General features: G+C 47.3%; 1 protein-coding gene across 2 annotated transcripts in view; it reads left to right on the forward strand.

Annotated features, from left to right (window-relative positions):
• Positions 429 to 17,331, forward strand: part of LOC102187311 (cytochrome P450 4F6) — a 42,901-nt gene continuing 25,998 nt past the window's right edge. Inside the window, exons 1-7 of one of the 2 annotated variants that reach the window (XM_018051318.1) lie at positions 429 to 492; positions 922 to 1,149; positions 8,982 to 9,126; positions 9,743 to 9,796; positions 9,880 to 10,007; positions 15,754 to 15,875; positions 16,832 to 17,102. In XM_018051318.1, coding sequence (XP_017906807.1) covers positions 952 to 1,149; positions 8,982 to 9,126; positions 9,743 to 9,796; positions 9,880 to 10,007; positions 15,754 to 15,875; positions 16,832 to 17,102 — 918 coding nt within the window. In that variant the 5' untranslated portion in view covers positions 429 to 492; positions 922 to 951. Of the gene's footprint in view, positions 535 to 921; positions 1,150 to 8,981; positions 9,127 to 9,742; positions 9,797 to 9,879; positions 10,008 to 15,753; positions 15,876 to 16,831; positions 17,103 to 17,331 lie in introns of both variants that reach the window. The other variant, XM_018051319.1, reaches the window with a different exon arrangement.

Raw genomic sequence — 17,331 nt, forward strand, 5'->3', positions numbered from 1 at the left:
GCCCTAAAGGGCAGAGGCTTCAGATCTCTGAGCTTCCTGATTCTGTGCTGAAAAATGATACATGATGCCCTCCTGGCACACGCAGGGAGAGGAGCTGCAGAGATGTTTTGGGACAAGGCTGGGCCAGGCCCTGCTCACCTGGCACCTCAACGTTCATGCTTTGAGTGCCACACCCTAGCCTTGGAAGGGCAAGGGCAGTTGTAAACTTGGGGGCCCAGAGTCACCTTTGCTCACACTCCAACAAACCCATGCGGGAGGTGCTGAGTCTTGAGAGTTCAGGGTTTGTGCCATGTGACCCTGAGCTGGTCTCTCTGGCCAGACACCTCCGGTTTGAAGTCTTGGGCCGGATGCCAGCTTGGGGAGGAGGCAGGCAGGGACTGGCTGCCAGCCAAGCCCAGCCTCCCTGTGATTCAGAGATTGGGCCAGAGGGAAAGAGACCTCCCAGAAGGAGGACGGAGGAAGTTGTGTGGGACAAGCCGCTCCTGACCGAAGGTGCCGGGCTGGTGTTGCTGGGGCTGAGGGTTCTGGCCTGGGGTAGGAAGTGGGTGCTGCGCTAGATGGGGTGGCTCCAGAGAGAGAGCCGCACATCCCCTCCTTCCCCCCACGGGGGATGGTGGTTTCCTCGCAACTGGAGCTCCTGGCAACCTTCCACTAATTCCTTTCTTCATCTGTCTTTTTCTTTTTCTCTTCTCTCTCTTGCTTTCATTTCCCTTCCCTTTCTTTCCTTTCCTTTTTCTTTCCTTCTTTCTTTTTCTCTGTCTCTCTCTCTCTCTCCCTCTTCCTCTGAATTTCTGTTTCTCCCTCCCCTCTCCCAGTCCCTGTCCCAGCCCTCCCTATCCCTGCCCCTCACTCCCTTTCTCCTCTCCCTCTATCCGTCTCTGCCTCACAGCTCACCATCACTGTCTCTTCCTTCATCCTCAGGATTCACCCTGCACCCTATCTGACCACAGGATGCTGGAGCTGAGCCTGTCCTGGCTGGGACTCGGGGCAGTGGCAGCCTCCCCGTGGCTGCTGCTGCTGCTGCTCGGGGCCTCCTGGATCCTGGCCCGCGTCCTGGCCTGGATCTATGCTTTCTATGACAACTGCTGTCGCCTCCGATGTTTCCCGCAGCCCCCCAAAAGGAGCTGGTTTTGGGGTCACCTAGGCCTGGTGAGTGTGGGCAGCAGGATAGGTCTGGGGGATCAGGGTGGATAGACTTCCTGAGGGTCAGGAATGGGGCTCGGAGAGCTGGGAGTCTGGGATTAGGCTGGGGTCTGTGGCGGCAAGGGAAACCTCTTGCCTCACCTCCCACCCACTGGGTCCAGTCCTCTCTTCTCTGTCCATCCTATGCTCCAATGCCTTCCTTCTTCTTCTTCTTTTTTTAATTTACTTATTTCGCTCACTGGATCTTAGTTGTGGCACGCAGGATCGTCAACCTTTGCTGCATGTGGAGCTTTAATTGCAGAATGCAGGATCTGGTTCCCCGACCAAGGATCGAACCTGGGCCTTCTGCACAGGGAGCATGGAGTCTTAGCTACTGGGCCACCGGGGAAGTCCCCCCAGTGCCTTTCTTGTTCTCCAATGCTGTCCTCACCCCAAGCCTGTTTTGGGTCATGTTCCTGCTTGTCTTCCCCACATTTGTGCACATTTGAGGGGCTCTCAGGGTGGGCTGCAGAGAGCTGGGCCCCGTGGTGTCCCCGCAGACTGTACGGCTGGTCTTGAGGCCTCCTCAGAGCCACTGTCCAGGATCTGTTCCAGCTGGGCCTTGGGCCAGTGTCTACTCCTCTGCGGGCTTCGGAGTCCCAGTAGGAATTAACTATGACCCCCACCCCATCTTCCCCCTATGGGGTCAGAGGAATGTGTGGACTGTCTCCCCTTCTCCCTTTCCTCAGGCACCTTCCTTTACCTATCTTGTCTTCTACCCCCAAGATGCATCAGTGAGCCCTGTTGCCCAACTTGGATAAAAGTGGACCACTCTCTTTTTCAGAATCACTCTGCTCTAATGGTCAAACTTCCTGGAAGGAGGCTTCTGGCCCACCTTCCTAGTCTTATCCTCAGAGGCCTTTCCGCTGTGTTGAGTCGGCCCCTTTTTGCCACAATCACACTTAGGATTTTGTCATCACCCGTAAGGGCACCACCTCCAAAACCATTGATCTGAGGATTGCATTCTCTGATCACAACTCCTCTTCCTTTGAACTTCTGTTTTCTTCATCTCCCATCCTAGATCCTGCCAGGATTTCCAGTGCCTTCTACACCCGAGTCCAATGGCTTCCTTTCCATCCTACTGCCTTGGACATCTTTAGCTTAGATTCTCATCCTTTGTACTTGGGCTGCGGTGTCTGGCCAATTGGGCTTTCCTTCGTGACTCTTTGAATAAGAGCTAAACCCTCCAAGTACTCTGATCTTTTCTCCACGATGATGCTAGAGGTCACAAAACAGGACAAAGAGATGACATGAACATCCCCACCTGCCCATTCCCAGTGGGCCTTCTTCTGAATAAAACCTCTGATCTGCTGTCTCAGAGCTGCTTTCTCTCACTGCCTCCATTTCTCTGTTTGCTTTCTCCTGCTCCAGTCTGGTCCCTACCTCCATCTGGCATCTGATTCTGCCAGATGGCTGTGATCTGTAGGTCTCTACATCCCATGGACTCCATCCAGCCTCATCTCATCCAACTCCCAGCAGCTCTCTGAGCTTGTGAACTACCCTGTCCTCCTGAAACCTGCTTTTCCTCTTGGTTCCAGCACACGGCCTCCTCTGGTCTCTCCCCTACCTCCCCATAGCTCTTCTGTCTCCTCTTGGCTCCTCCTTTGCTCCATCTTTCCATGTGAGGAGCTCTCTGCCCCCAGCATTCTAACCCTTTCTCCTTCTTCTGCTTCTTCTGAGGACATTTCCTCACCTAGGATTCCAGCTCGTAAGGGGGCCATCAGTTTCCTCCGAAGTGAATTTTAAGTTCACATCTCTCCTGACCCCAAGTCATCCAGCTCCCTCCTCCTCTTCTCACGTGAAGGGGGAGGGTCTCATAAACACCTCATTCTTCAGTCAGAATCTGAACTCGTGGCTCCCTCCCCAGTCCTGCCTCTGCCCTCAGTCTAGTGCATCCTTCTAGCTGTCCACATCCCATTCTCTGGGGCCCCTGATCCTGCCCATTTCCCTCACCCATGCACCCAGTCCTAATGTGCTGCCTCCACAATCTGTCCCCAGTCTGTCCCCTCTCTGCATGTCCTATCACCCATGGCCCCATCCACCATCACTTTTCTCCAGGAATCCTTGCCAAGCCTACTCTCTGGTCTCCTTATTGCCACTGGCGTCCCCTCCATCCTCTTTCTCTTTTTAGCCCTGGATAGACTTTTCCAAAATTCCATTTAGGTCACGCCGTTTCTTGGCTGAAAACTGTTCAATGGCTGCCTATCGCTCTGAAGATAAAGACAATGTTTCCAGGCCGGCACCCGCTGTTCTCCTTAGCCTTGTGCATGCCATGGTCACTCTGAGCTTCTGCTTTATCCCTTCGGTGAACCAAGCTCTTCCCACTGCAGGGTTCTTGCTTGTGCTGCAGGAAGCCCTCCCTTTCCTGAGTTTACCCCCTGGATTCCTCCTTATCCTTCCATTTCTGGCTCAAGTATAACTGTCTTCTCTAAGCTTCCTTTGACTCCCCCAGACTCTGATCTCTGACTTTGCGCATTTGTTGCTATTGTTCAATCTCTAAGTCACGTCTGTTCTTTGCAACCCCACGGACTGCAGCACAGCAGGCTGCCCTGTCCTTCATCATCTCAAGGTTTGCTCAAACTCATGTCCATTTAGTTGATGATGTCATCTCATCCTCTGACATCCCCTTCTCCTCCTGCCTTCAATCTTTCCCAGCATCAGGGTCTTTTCCAATGAGCCAGCTCTTTGTATCAGGTGGCCAAAGTATTGGAGCTTCAAAATTTCAGCATCAGTCCTTCCAACGAACATTCAGGGTTGATTTCCTTCAGAATTGACCGGTTTGATCTCCTTCCAGTTCAAAGGACTCTCAAAAGTCTTCAACATGACAGTTCAAAAGTGTCAGTTCTTTGGCACTTAACCTTCTTTATGGTCCAACTCTCACATCCGTATGTGACTACTGGAAAAACCGTATGGATCTTTGTTGGCAAAGTGATGTCTCTGCTTTTTAATATACTTTCTAGGTTTGTCATAGCTTTTCTTCCAAGGAGCAAGTATCTTTCAATTTTATGGAGCAAGTATCTTTAAATTTTATGGCTGCAGTCATCATCTGCAGTGATTTTGGAGCCCTGGAAAACTGTTTCCATTTTTTCCACATCTCTTTGAGATGAAGAGATGGGACCAGAATTCATGATCTTAATTTTTTGAATGTTGAGTTTTAAGCCAGTTTTTTCACTCTCCTCTTTCGCCCTCATCAAGAGGCTCTTTAGTTCCTCTTTGCTTTCTGCCATTAGGATAGTATCCTCTGCATATCTGGGTTATTGATATTTCTCCGGGCAGTCTTGATTCCAGCTTGTGATTCATTCAGCCTGGCATTTCTCGTGATGGACTCTGCATGTAAGTTAAAAAATCAGGGTGATAATATATAGCCTTGTTGTACTCCTTTCCCAGTTTTGAACCAGTCTTCTGTTCATGTCTGGTTCTAACTGTTGCTTCTTGACCTGCACACAGGTTTCTCAGGAAACAGGTAAAGTGGTCTGGTATTTCCATATCTTTAAGAATTTTATATAGTTAGCTGAGATCCACACAGACAAAGGCTTTAGTGTAGAAGCAGCAGTAGATATTTTTCTGGAATCCTGTTGCTTTTTCTATGATCCCGCTGATGTTGGCAATTTGATCTCTGGTTTCTCTTCCTTTTCTAAATCCAGCTTGTACATTTGGAAGTTCTTGGTTCATGTATTGTTGAAGCCTAACTTAAAGGATTTTGAGTATTACCTCGCTAGAATGTGAAATGAGCACAGTTTTATGGACTTGGCCCTGCTCATGATTAAATAGTCAACTGTCCCGTTACTTATTTATTATCCATCTGTCACCCTAGATGTTTGCTCTGGGGACAAACATGATATATATAGTGGCCCAGCCTGTTTGATAAATGTTTGGTAATACTGTGGTGGAGGCCTGGGTAACTTGCCGTCACTTTCCTTTCTTATCCAAGGCCAAAGGCACAGGTGTCCAGCTCCTCTCTCCTCCTCCCCCAGACCAGCATCTCACAGAACAGTATGTGCCAAGCACATAGTAAGGCTTGCCTGAGATTACAGGACTTGTGAAAGGTTGTTGCTGAATCATGAAAAGACGCCAGGATTCTTGGCCTCCAAAGAAGAATTCAATCCTCGGCCAGAGATGAGACTTGATTGTTCAAAGCTTTTGTGTAATAAAGTTTTATTAAAGTATAAAGGAGATAGAGAGAGCTTCTGACATAGACATCAGAAGGGAACAGAAAGAATACCCCCATGCTAGTTTTTAGCTGGGTGTTATATATAGTTACTAGCAGTCTGTTAATGAAAGAAAGGAATGTCTTAAAACTCAGAATGGCATCAGGCCCCTCATCCATAAAATGTATTTTGGGATAATCTTGGCACCAGACGAGTCATCCTGATTGACTTGAATCTTGTAGAAGGGCAGATTACCATACAAATAGCTTCGTTTACATAGATTAGGGGAACAATGTCGGAGTATAACATAATGGTTTGTCAAGTAGGTTCTGAGCCATTAGGTGGAACTGACTTGAAGACAGAATCTGGGGTAAATGCATAGTATATTAACATAGCTTAAGACAATCATTTCCATAAGGAAAGTGCATTGGTTAACTCAAGGTTTGAGAATAGTTACCTTCAGGTGAAACCAGGTGTCATTATGGTAACACAGTATTTTTAAGAGAAACCTCCTTTTAAATTTCTATAGAGAAGGAAAAAATTATTGCTAGTTTGTTTCCTCCTGCTGCTTAAAAGAGATAAACATGTCTGACACTTGCAGCTTATTTCCTCCATTTGGAGACCCCTGGCCTTCCTGCCTGTTACCCTCTCACTTGGAATGTTCTCAGAGAGCCCTAAAGTTACCCTTCTGACTCCCCATCCCAGGGCTTGGCTGTGGAGGCTGGTCTTAGTCATGCTTTTCTCCTCCAATATCTCCTGCTGTGTGACTTTGGCCAAGTTTCTCTTCTTCTCTGAGCTGAGCTTATCAAATGCCTCAGGGTCCTTAGAGAGCAGAGAGTGTGTGTTCTCCGTCACTCAGTCATGTCCAACTCTTTGCAACCCCATGGACTATAGTCCAGCAAGCTTCTCTGTCCATGGGATTCTCCAGGAAAGCATACTTGAGTGGGATTTTCCAGACCTAGGGATTGGACCTGTGTCTCCTGCATTTGTAAGTAGACTCTTTACCACCAGTGCCACCTGGGAAGTCCCCAGTGAGCAAGGAGCAGTCACAAAGGTAAAAATGACTTATGTTCACCTACCTGGAGCACCTGGGGGCTTGGATGGGGTGTCCTGAGGGACTGGAGAGGGTGCCTCACCAGAAAGCAACTCCCCCTTCTTCTTCTTTTGGGGGGTATGGCTTCAGTTTCTTCATTTGTAATTGGCATGATTTATGGGAGTGTCCAAGAATCAGGTTCTATCCATGCTTCTTGGGAAAATCTTTGGTTGGGAAGATCGCCTGGAGAAGGAAATGACAACCCACTCTAGTATTCTTGCCTGGAAAATTCTATGGAGAGAGGAGTCTCCATAGTGGTGGGCTGTAGTCCACCAAATGGGATTATAAAGAGTTGGACACCACTAAGAGACTAAAGAGCAATAGTAGCAGCATGCGAGTGTCCATAGGTTCAGGAAAGAGATAGATAGCTAGGATGTACTGTGAGAAATAATAGACAGGATGTACCAGATAGGTATCTATATCCAGAGAGATATTTGGTTGGCCAAAAAGTTCGTTCAAGCCTTCTGTAAGATGTTATGGAAAACCTGAACGCACTTCTTGGCCAACCCAGTAGCTAGCTAGCTAGGAGACAGAGAAGATGTACTGTGCATAGAGCCTCATCAGCAGAAGGGGTTCAGAGGTGAGAGGGGCTGTCTTGATTGATGGACAGAGTTAACCTGTGTCCCTTGGGGTCAACCAGGGCTGGAAAGTCCCAGGACTGTAGACCCTTAACCATGGAAGGAATCTGAGGCTCTGTGGATGGGCCAGAACATGAAAGAATGTGGACTCAAAACCCAGGGACCACCCTGCTACTGACATACCTCCTCCATAAGGATCTTCTCATGTGTCCACCCCTGGGGCTGGCACCACTCCCAGGATGAGAAAAATGATTTCTTTGAGCTAAGGTCATCCTCCCTGTAGGCAGAGAATGTCTTCTCCCTTGCCCTGGGATGCCCCCTCGGGACTTGGCGAGCCTCTGAGTCCCTCCCATCTCTGGCACGAAGAAGCATGGGAATCAGAGATTCCCTCCATCTGTGCAGGTTCCCACACACTGTTCACTGCAGCAGCTTCTTCTGCGGGAGTGATGGCTATTGCCTTGCTTGCAGGTCCTCCTAACAGTGCAGGGCTTGAGGGACTTCACTCCACTTCACTCACCTGCTCCCAGGGACTTACAATCTGGCTGGGCTCCATCATCTTCCTCATCATTTTCTGCCACCATGACATTGCCTGATCTGTCACCAACACCACAGGTGTCTGCCTGGGACAGGTGGTAGTGGGTGCCACGACAGTTTCTGAGGGCGGTGAGCCCCTCACTGGCAAACTTCTGTTCACTTCCTGCAGGTCCCAGGGCCTCTCCTGCTCTTGGACATCTTTGGTCATCTTTTCCCCCCTCCTCTTTCATTTATTTGCCAACCCTATTCTGGTGTTCTGAACATTGCTTGGGGATCCTTGCAGAGACTGAGCTCCGGGCTCTGCTGTGGTGGACCCTCCAGTCTTGGTCACACAGGATTAGAGATATCCCTGATCCTATGTGGTCTGGGTGGGTCTGAGGGAGAGACACAGGCTGGGGGAGCCCAGAGAGGAAGCGGAGCTTTTGCTACTGGGGCAGGCTGAAGGACTTCTTGGAGGAAGAATTGTTGGAAGTGGGTCTGGAACAATTAATAGGCTTTTTTTTTTTTTAAGAAAAGAAAGTGAAGGTATATTCCGTGGAGAGGACTAGTGCACTCAAAGGCCTGTAAGTGAAAGAGTGAGCACCTGGGTTTTGAGCCATAGGGAGGGGTTCAGGGCAGCTACATTGATGCAGGTGAGAGGCAGAGAAAAGGTGGAGAGGAGAGTAGGGAGACAAGGGCTTTGAGACCAGGTAGCGACAAGGGATTGATTCTGAGAGCAGTGGGGAGCCAGGGAAGGTGTGGAGATGAGGAGGAACAGGAATAGGGAGTCAGAGAGAAGGACAGAGAAGTAGGGGCAGCAAAAGAGAGGTACAGAGAAAGAGTGAGGGAGAGAGACTGAGAGAAGGACACACAGAGACATAAAAGGGAGCAAAAGAAAATACATACACATAGATACAAACATATCTATCTTCTACCTATTTATCAGTCCATCTACCCACTTCCTATCACATCTGTCATATCTGCTTATTTATCTATATATTCTCCATCTATCCATACATCCATCATCTGTCTGTCACCTACCATCTATCTGTACCTATCCATCTATCATTTATCCATCTTTCTATCCATCTTTCTATCCATCCATCTATCTACCCATCATCTAATGATTGATAAGTAGATTATCTATCTAAATCCATCCATCCACCCATTATCTCCTCCCACCTCTAGCCCCTGCCCTCTTTCTCTCTCCCCGATCATTCCCCCCTCTCTCTCAGTCAAAATACAGAGATGAAGAGAATAAGGGGATAGAGAAAGGCACATAGAGAGACATGAAAAAAGACAGAGGCCAAGAGAGAAAAGCTGACTCAGATGGAAAGAGTATAGATCAACAATCCAGGTAGAAGAGGATAAGGCGGTGAGTGGGTGTGGTGGGTAGGGGGATGAAGTGGGAGTATGTAACTTCTGGCGCCTCCTGCCAAGCATGGCCTCAACCCTACCTGTTCCCAGGCGCAGAGCAATGAGGAGGGCATGCGGCTGGTGGAGGAGCTGGGCCACCATTTCCGCGACGTCCACCTCTGGTGGATGGGGCCCTTCTTCCCCATCCTGCGGCTTGTTCACCCTAACTTCGTTGCCCCTCTGCTCCAGGCCTCAGGTATCTCTCCCAGGAGCACTCCCTCCCAGCCTCTTCCCTGGCCCCTGCTCCCCTTCCCGCTCCTGGACAGACCAGGTTGAGCAGGAGAATGGACAGCATTGACAGAGACCTGCTGGGTGATGCTGGGAAAGTCTCCAGTTCTCTCTGGTTGCCGAAGTCTTTTTTCAGTTTTGGGTGGTGGAAAATCAACACTGTTGGTCCACCATGTCAGATGTTCCAGGAGAGGTCAGAGAGTATGGGGGCAAGCATGGTGTCTTTGGTGCCTAAAAGTGCATTTTGTAGAGTGCTGTGCTGTGCCTGGGGATTTAGGACATGCTGGACCACGTAGGAGCCATGTCAAGGTGTGCTGGGACATGCTGTGTCATGTTGGGGTGTGTCTAAGCACATCGGGTTGTGTTGATGGGGTCCACTCTGTGCTGCAGCCTGGTCTGGTCGCCCTCCCCCGCAACCCCCACCTCCTACCTCCTCCCAGCTTCCTCTACTTTTGGCCCCATTCCTGCTATGCTGGGCTTGGAGGAGAAATTCAGACCCCTTCCTGGGAGCCTCCAGCCCCCAGCAAAAGTTACTTCTTCCCCCTCATCCACCATGGCCCCTGATGTTCTATTTCTTATGTCAGCCACCATTATACCCAAGGATATGTTTTTCTACAGCTTCCTGAAACCCTGGCTTGGTGAGTAACTGTGAGTGAAGGGGATGATCTTGGGGGCCCAGGGAAAGGTTCTTTTGCTTACTCCTCATGGCTGTCTCTGCTAGGGGATGGGCTCCTACTGAGTGCTGGTGACAAGTGGAGCAGCCACCGTCGCCTGCTGACACCTGCCTTCCACTTCGAGATTTTGAAGCCCTATATGAAGATTTTCAACAAGAGCACAGACATCATGCATGTGAGTCTCTTGAATCTAGGGTCCCAGCTGGAGCATTGGGAAAGGGTGAATGGGCTCAAACACATATGGTCTGCAATCTTGGTTGAGCTGGATGGCTTTGAAGGGGGTCACTGATTTTCCTCTCTAAGCCTCAGTTTCCTCATCTGTAAAACTGGGGTGAAAGTGAAAGTGAAAGTCGCTCAGTTGTGTCCTACTCTTTGTGACCCCATGGACTATACAGTCCATGGAATTCTCCAGGTCAGAATTCTGAAGTGGGTAGCCTTTCCCTTCTCCAAGGGATCTTCCCAACCCAGGGATCGAACCCAGGTCTCCCACATTGAAGGCAGATTATTTGCCAGCTGAGCCACTAGGGAAGCCCAAGAATACTGGAGTGGGTAGCCTATCCTTTCTCCAGGGGATCTTCCCAACCCAGGAATCGAACCAGGGTCTCTTGCATTGCAAGCAGATTCTTTACCGCTTGAGTACCCCCCCCTTTTTTTTTAGTTTTTTATTTTTTTAATTTTAAAATCTTTAATTCTTACATGAGTTCCCAAACATGAACCCCCCTCCCACCTCCCTCCCCATAACATCTCTGTGGGTCATCACCATGCACCAGCCCCAAGCATGCTGTATCCTGCATCAGACATAGTCTGGCGATTCAATTCTTACATGATAGTATACATGTTAGAATGCCATTCCCCCAAATCATCCCACCCTCTCCCTCTCCCTCTGAGTCCAAAAGTCCGTTATACACATCTGTGTCTTTTTTCCTGTCTTGCATACAGGGTCGTCATTGCCATCTTTCTAAATTCCATATATACGTGTTAGTATACTGTATTGGTGTTTTTCTTCCTGGCTTACTTCACTCTGTATAATCAGCTCCAGTTTCATCCATCTCATCAGAACTGATTCAAATGTATTCTTTTTAACGGCCGAGTAATACTCCATTGTGTATATGTACCACCACTTTCTTATCCATTCATCTGCTGATGGACATCTAGGTTGCTTCCATGTCCTGGCTATTATAAACAGTGCTGTGATGAACATTGGGGTACATGTGTCTCTTTCCATTCTGGTTTCCTCGGTGTGTATGCCCAGCAGTGGGATTGCTGGGTCATAAGGCAGTTCTATTTGCAATTTTTTAAGGAATCTCCACACTGTTCTCCATAGTGGCTGTACTAGTTTGCATTCCCACCAACAGTGTAGGAGGGTTCCCTTTTCTCCACACCCTCTCCAGCATTTATTGCTTGCAGATTTTTGGATCGCAGCCATTCTGACTGGTGTGAAGTGGTACCTCATTGTGGTTTTGATTTGCATTTCTCTAATAATGAGTGATGTTGAGCATCTTTTCATGTGTTTGTTAGCCATCCGTATGTCTTCTTTGGAGAAATGTCTATTTAGTTCTTTGGCCCATTTTTTGATTGGGTCATTAATTTTTCTGGAATTGAGCTGCATAAGTTGCTTGTATATTTTTGAGATTAGTTGTTTGTCAGTTGCTTCATTTGCTATTATTTTCTCCCATTCAGAAGGCTGTCTTTTCACCTTGCTTATAGTTTCCTTTGTTGTGCAGAAGCTTTTAATTTTAATTAGATCCCATTTGTTTATTTTTGCTTTTGTTTCCAGTATTCTGGGAGGTGGATCACAGAGGATCCTGCTGTGATTTATGTCTGAGAGTGTTTTGCCTAGGTTCTCCTCTAGGAGTTTTATAGTTTCTGGTCTTACATTTAGATCTTTAATCCATTTTGAGTTTATTTTTGTGTGCGGTGTTAGAAAGTGATCTAGTTTCATTCTTTTACAAGTGGTTGACCAGTTTTCCCAGCACCACTTGTTAAAGAGATTGTCTTTACTCCGTTGTATATTCTTGCCTCCTTTGTCAAAGATAAGGTGTCCATATGTGTGTGGATTTATCTCTGGGCTTTCTATTTTGTTCCATTGATCTGAGGCACCCCTTTTTAAAGATCGTGATGATGGGAAAGATTGAAGGCAAAAGGAGATGAAGGCGGCAGAGGATGAGATGGTTAGATAGCATCACCGACTCAATGGACATGAATTTGAGCAAACTCCAGGAGGTAGTGAAGGACAGGGAATCCTGGTGTGCTGCAGTCCATGGGTTGCAAAGAGTCAGACATGACTTAGTGACTGAACAATAGCAATAAAAGTGTGGTCAAGATGACGTAATGGAATCAGGTTCCTGGCACACATTAGGTACTCAGAAAGTTTTAGTTGCTAGTCTGCTTCATGGAAGCTCTGTAAATTCAGGACAGAAATGATGAACATTGCGTAGTAGTTCTTTCTGCATTACATACCACCTTAAAACTCGTGGACTTGAAAGAAAGAATTAGTGTTTATTATTGTTCATGAGATGATACATCAGCTGAGTCATTCTTCTCATCCTGGTTTGAATCATGAATGCATTTGTGGTCATGGGTGGGTTATGCAGACAGTTCTGTTGTTCTAGATTTAGCTTTGGCATGTATTCAGAGCTTGGCTAGCTGTCAGCTGGTTTAAGATAGCCTTGGTGGGGCAATGGACTCCTGCATTTGTCTCTTCTGGTAGCTCTCATCACCTGAGCTTGACTGCATGGTGGAGCTGGGATCCAAGAGAATGAGCAGAAACATGCAATATCTCTTAAAACCTAGTTTGGAAACTAACACACCACCTCCTGTTAACTGAAGCAAGTCCCTGCTCAGTCCAGATTCAACAGGTGGAGAAAGAGGTTGCACCTCCCAATGAAACAGCTGTGAAATCTCATTGCAAAGAGTGAAAATAAAGGGAAGGTTGAAGAAATGGGGACCCGTTTGCAGTTGTCTTCCACTATGATAGTGATGAAGATGATGATGATAGTTAAAAGTTATTTAACACTTATTGTATATCAGAAGGGCCTTCCTTGGTGGCTCAGAGGGTAAACAGTCTGCCTGCAATAAGGGAGGCGTGGGTTCAATTCTTGGGTCAGGAAGATCTCCTGGAGAAGGAAATGGAACAGTGAGCCAGGTCCATGGCAGGTGTTGTCTAATTTATTTTCACAATCCTGTGAGGTAGAGATGGTTATATTTGCCACTTTAAGGATAACGAAATGGAAGGTTAGAGAGGTTAGGGAGAGTGCCCAAGATAGCTCATTAGTAAGTGAGCTATGCGGAGTGAGGCAGGTATTCTAACTTGGTTTGTGCAACACCAATACAGGTCATCTTTGCTGTTGTTCAGTTGCTAAGTTGGGTCTGACTCTTTGCAACCTCATGGGTTGCAGCATACCAGGCTGTCCTATCCTTTACTATCTCCTGGAGTTTGCTCAGACTCATGTCCATTGAGTCAGTGAGGCCATCCTACCATCTTACCCTCTGTCAACCCCTTCTCCTCTTGCCCACAATCTTTCCCAGCATCAGGGTGTTTTCCAATGAGTTAGCTATTCACATCAGGTGGCCAAAGTATTGGAGTTTCAGCTTCAGCATCAGTCCTTCCAATAAATATTCAGGTTGATTTCCTTTAAGATTGATGAATTTGATCTCCTTGCAGTCTAAGGGACTCTTAAGAGTCTTCTCCAGCACCACAATTTGAAAGCATCAGTTCTTCGGCCCTCAGACTTCTTTATGGTCCAATTCTCAAATTTGTACATGACTACTTGAGAAACCTATATGCAGGTCAGGAAGCAACAGTTAGAATTGGACATGGAACAACAGACTGGTTCCAAATAGGAAAAAGAGTACGTCAAGGCTGTATATTGTCACCCTGCTTATTTAACTTATATGCAGAGTACATCAGGAGAAACGCTGGGCTGGAAGAAGCACAAGCTGGAATCAAGACTGCCAGGAGCAATATAAATAATCTCAGATATGCAGGTGTCACCACCCTTTTGGCAGAAAGTGAAGAGGAACTAAAAAGCCTCTTGATGAAAGTGAAAGAGGAGAGTGAAAAAGTTGACTTAAAGCTCAACATTCAGAAAACAAAGATCATGGCATCCAGTTCCATCAGTTCATGGGAAATAGATGGGGAAACAGTGGAAACAGTGTCAGACTTTATTTTTTTGGGCTCCAAAACCACTGCAGATGGTGATTGCAGCCATGAAATTAAAAGACGCTTACTCCTTGGAAGGAAAGTTATGACCAAGCTAGATAGCATATTGAAAAGCAGAGATATTACTTTGCCAACAAAGGTCCATCTAGTCAAGGCTATGGTTTTTCCTGTGGTCATGTATGGATGTGAGAGTTGGACTATAAAGAAAGCTGAGTACAGAAGAATTGATGCTTTTGAACTGTGGTGTTGGAGAAGACTCTTGAGAGTCCCTTAGACTGCAAGGAGATCCAATCAGTTCATCCTAAAGGAAATCAGTCCTGGGTGTTCATTGGAAGGACTGATATTGAAGCTGAAACTCCAATATTTTGACCACCTGATGCAAAGAGCTGATTCATTTGAAAAGACCCTGATGTTGGGAAAGATTGAAGGCAGGAGGAGATGGGGATGACAGAGGATGAGATGGTTGGATGCCATCACCGACTCAATGGACGTGAGTTTGGGTAAACTCCAGGAGTTGGTGATGGACATGGAGGCCTAGTGTGCTGTGGTTCATGGGGTCACAAAGAGTCAGACACGACTCAGCAACTGAACTGAATTGACAGGAAAAAACATAGCTCTGACTATACAGACTTTTGTCAGCAAAGTGATGTCTCTGCTTTTTGACACACTGTCTAGGTTTGTCATAGCTTTTCTTCCAAGGAGCAGGTGTCTTTTAATTTCACCACTGCAGTCACCATCCACAATGATTTTGGTGTCCAGGAAAATAAAATTTGTCACGGTTTTGACCTTTTCCCCATCTATTTGCCATGAAGTGATAGGACTGAATGTCATGATCTTAGTTTTTTGAATGTTGAGTTTCAGGACAGCTTTTTACTCTCCTCTTTCACCTTCATCAAGAGGCTCTTTAGTTCCTCTTTGCTTTCTGCCATTAGAGTGGTATCTTCTGCATATCTGAGGTTGTTGATATTTCTCCTGTCAATCTTCATTCCAGCTTGTGATTCATCCAGCCTGGTATTTTGCATAATGTAATCTGTATATAAATTAAATAAACAGTGTGACACTATGCAGCCTTGTTGTACTCCTTTCCCAATTTTGAACCAGTCCATTATTTCATGTCCAGTTCTATTGCTTCTTGACCTGGTTTTTCAAGCATCAGGTAAGGTAGTCTGGCATTCCCATCTCTTTAAGAGTTTTCCAGTTTGTCATGATCCACTTGGTCAAAGGCTTTTGTGTAGTCAATGGAGCAGAATTAGATATTTTTCTGGAATACTTTTGCTTTCTCTATGATCCAACAAATGTTGGCAGTTGGACCTGGTTCCTTTGCCTTTTCTAAATCCAGCTTGTACTTCTGGAAGTTCTTGGTTCATATACTGTTGTAACCTAGCTTGAAGAATTTTGAGCATAAACTTGCTAGCATGTGAAATGAGTGTAATTGCAAGGTAGTTTGAACAGGCCATCTGAACTGCTACTAAAAATTGGATAGTGGAAAAGCCAAATGGAAAGCAATGAGTTAACCCAGGACACACAGAAGAGGCAGAGCTGGACCTTGAGCCCAGGTCTCCTGACTTCCAGCTGTAGGGTCTTTATGTCTTGATAGTAGGAGACTCCACTCTCACTCAAGCCTGGTCTTCCCTGGGGATGGGTGTTTGGAGCACAGGACCAGAAGGCTGGGTCTCAGGGAATTCAGCCAGGTGGTTGGGATTGGGCAGGGACTTGAGTGGGAAGCCCCAGCCTTAACCTTGCTCTTTTTTATGTCCAGGCCAAGTGGCAACGTCTGGCCTTGGAGGGCAACACTCGTCTGGACATGTTTGAACATGTCAGCCTCATGACCCTGGACAGTCTGCAGAAATGCGTCTTCAGTTACGACAGCAATTGCCAGGAGTGAGTCTCAGCCCAGGGCCTGGGGAACATGAGGCATAGATCCATGGGCGTAGCTGGGTCAGGGAGGACTGACCAAGGTGAACAGAAGGGATCTTCTTGGAGGAGGTAGGTCAGAGCTGGACACTGAAGGACAGGGAAGGGAAAGAGAAGGAGCGATTCTTGCAGGTAGGCAGAACTGTTTGATAAAGGCCATGAGGCCAGGAGGAGCAGAACCTGTGTGTGTAGCTGGGGAGAGACATCTTGAGGCTGGAGGAATGGGCAGAGTTCTATCTTTAGGACATTCTGAAGCCAGACAAAGAGGATATGAACTTCATCCTGAGGTTTCCTGGGAGCCATGGAAGATGTTTGGGTACATGAGGATCTTGGTCAAAGTTGAGCTTGGACATATGACTGGAGAGAAGACTGATTGTTGTGTAGACACAGGATGTGAGGAGACCACAGAGGGGAGGAAGTTTGAGCTTGGTGTAGAAAACGGGGAAGATTTGGGGGAAACTGAGGAAGATATTGGCAGGCCCAGATATTGTGTGGGAGAGAGGAGAGATGAGGGTGATTCCCATGCTCTGCCCTGATGTCTAGGACATGAGGGAGCTCACAGAGATGGGGGTCAGAGAGAGAAATGTGATTGAATGGGATGTGGTCCTGGGTAACTGACCAGAAGTGCTCTTGCAGTATGAGATCATGAAGGGAGGCAATAGCTTAAAACATCTGAAATCCAAACGTGCACAGCTATTGATATCTCTTATCAGGGTTCCCAAGACTTCCTATTAAGAATCAGTTTCTAAGAAGAGATGGCCCACAGATATACAGTACTCCTTTTTTTTTTTTGGCCATGCCATGTAGCTTCCTCAATCAGGGGAATTTGTGCCCCCTGCAGTGGAAGCATAGAGCCCTAACCACTGGACCACCAGGGAAGTCCCTCAGTACTTCTTAAGGCTTTCTCTGGTCTGACCCTGTAGGAAACCCAGCGAATATATTGCTGCCATCTTGGAGCTCAGTGCCCTGGTGACGAAACGAATTGAGCAGATTTTCCTGCACGTGGACTTCCTGTACTACCTCACCCCCGATGGGCAGCGCTTCTGCAGGGCCTGCCGCCTGGTGCACGACTTCACAGATGCCGTCATCCAGAAGAGGCGTCGTACTCTAATCAGTCAGGGTTCCCAAGAATTCCTCAAAACCAAGGCTAAGGCCAAGACTTTGGACTTCATCGATGTGCTTCTGCTGGCCAAGGTAGGCTTCTTGTGTGCGTGCGTGCATGCCAAATCGCTTCAGTCGTGTCCAACTCTTTGTGACCCTATCGACTGTAGCCCACCAGGTTCTGTCCATGGGATTCTCCAGGCAAGAATACTGGAGTGGGTTGTCATGCCCTCCTCCAGGGGATCTTCCCAACCCAGAAATCAACCCATGTCTCCTGCAGCTCCTGCACTGCAGGCAGATTCTTTACTGCTAAGCACCCAGA

The sequence above is a fragment of the Capra hircus genome, chromosome 7, assembly GCF_001704415.2.
Source record: "Capra hircus breed San Clemente chromosome 7, ASM170441v1, whole genome shotgun sequence".
Lineage (NCBI taxonomy): Eukaryota > Metazoa > Chordata > Mammalia > Artiodactyla > Bovidae > Capra > Capra hircus.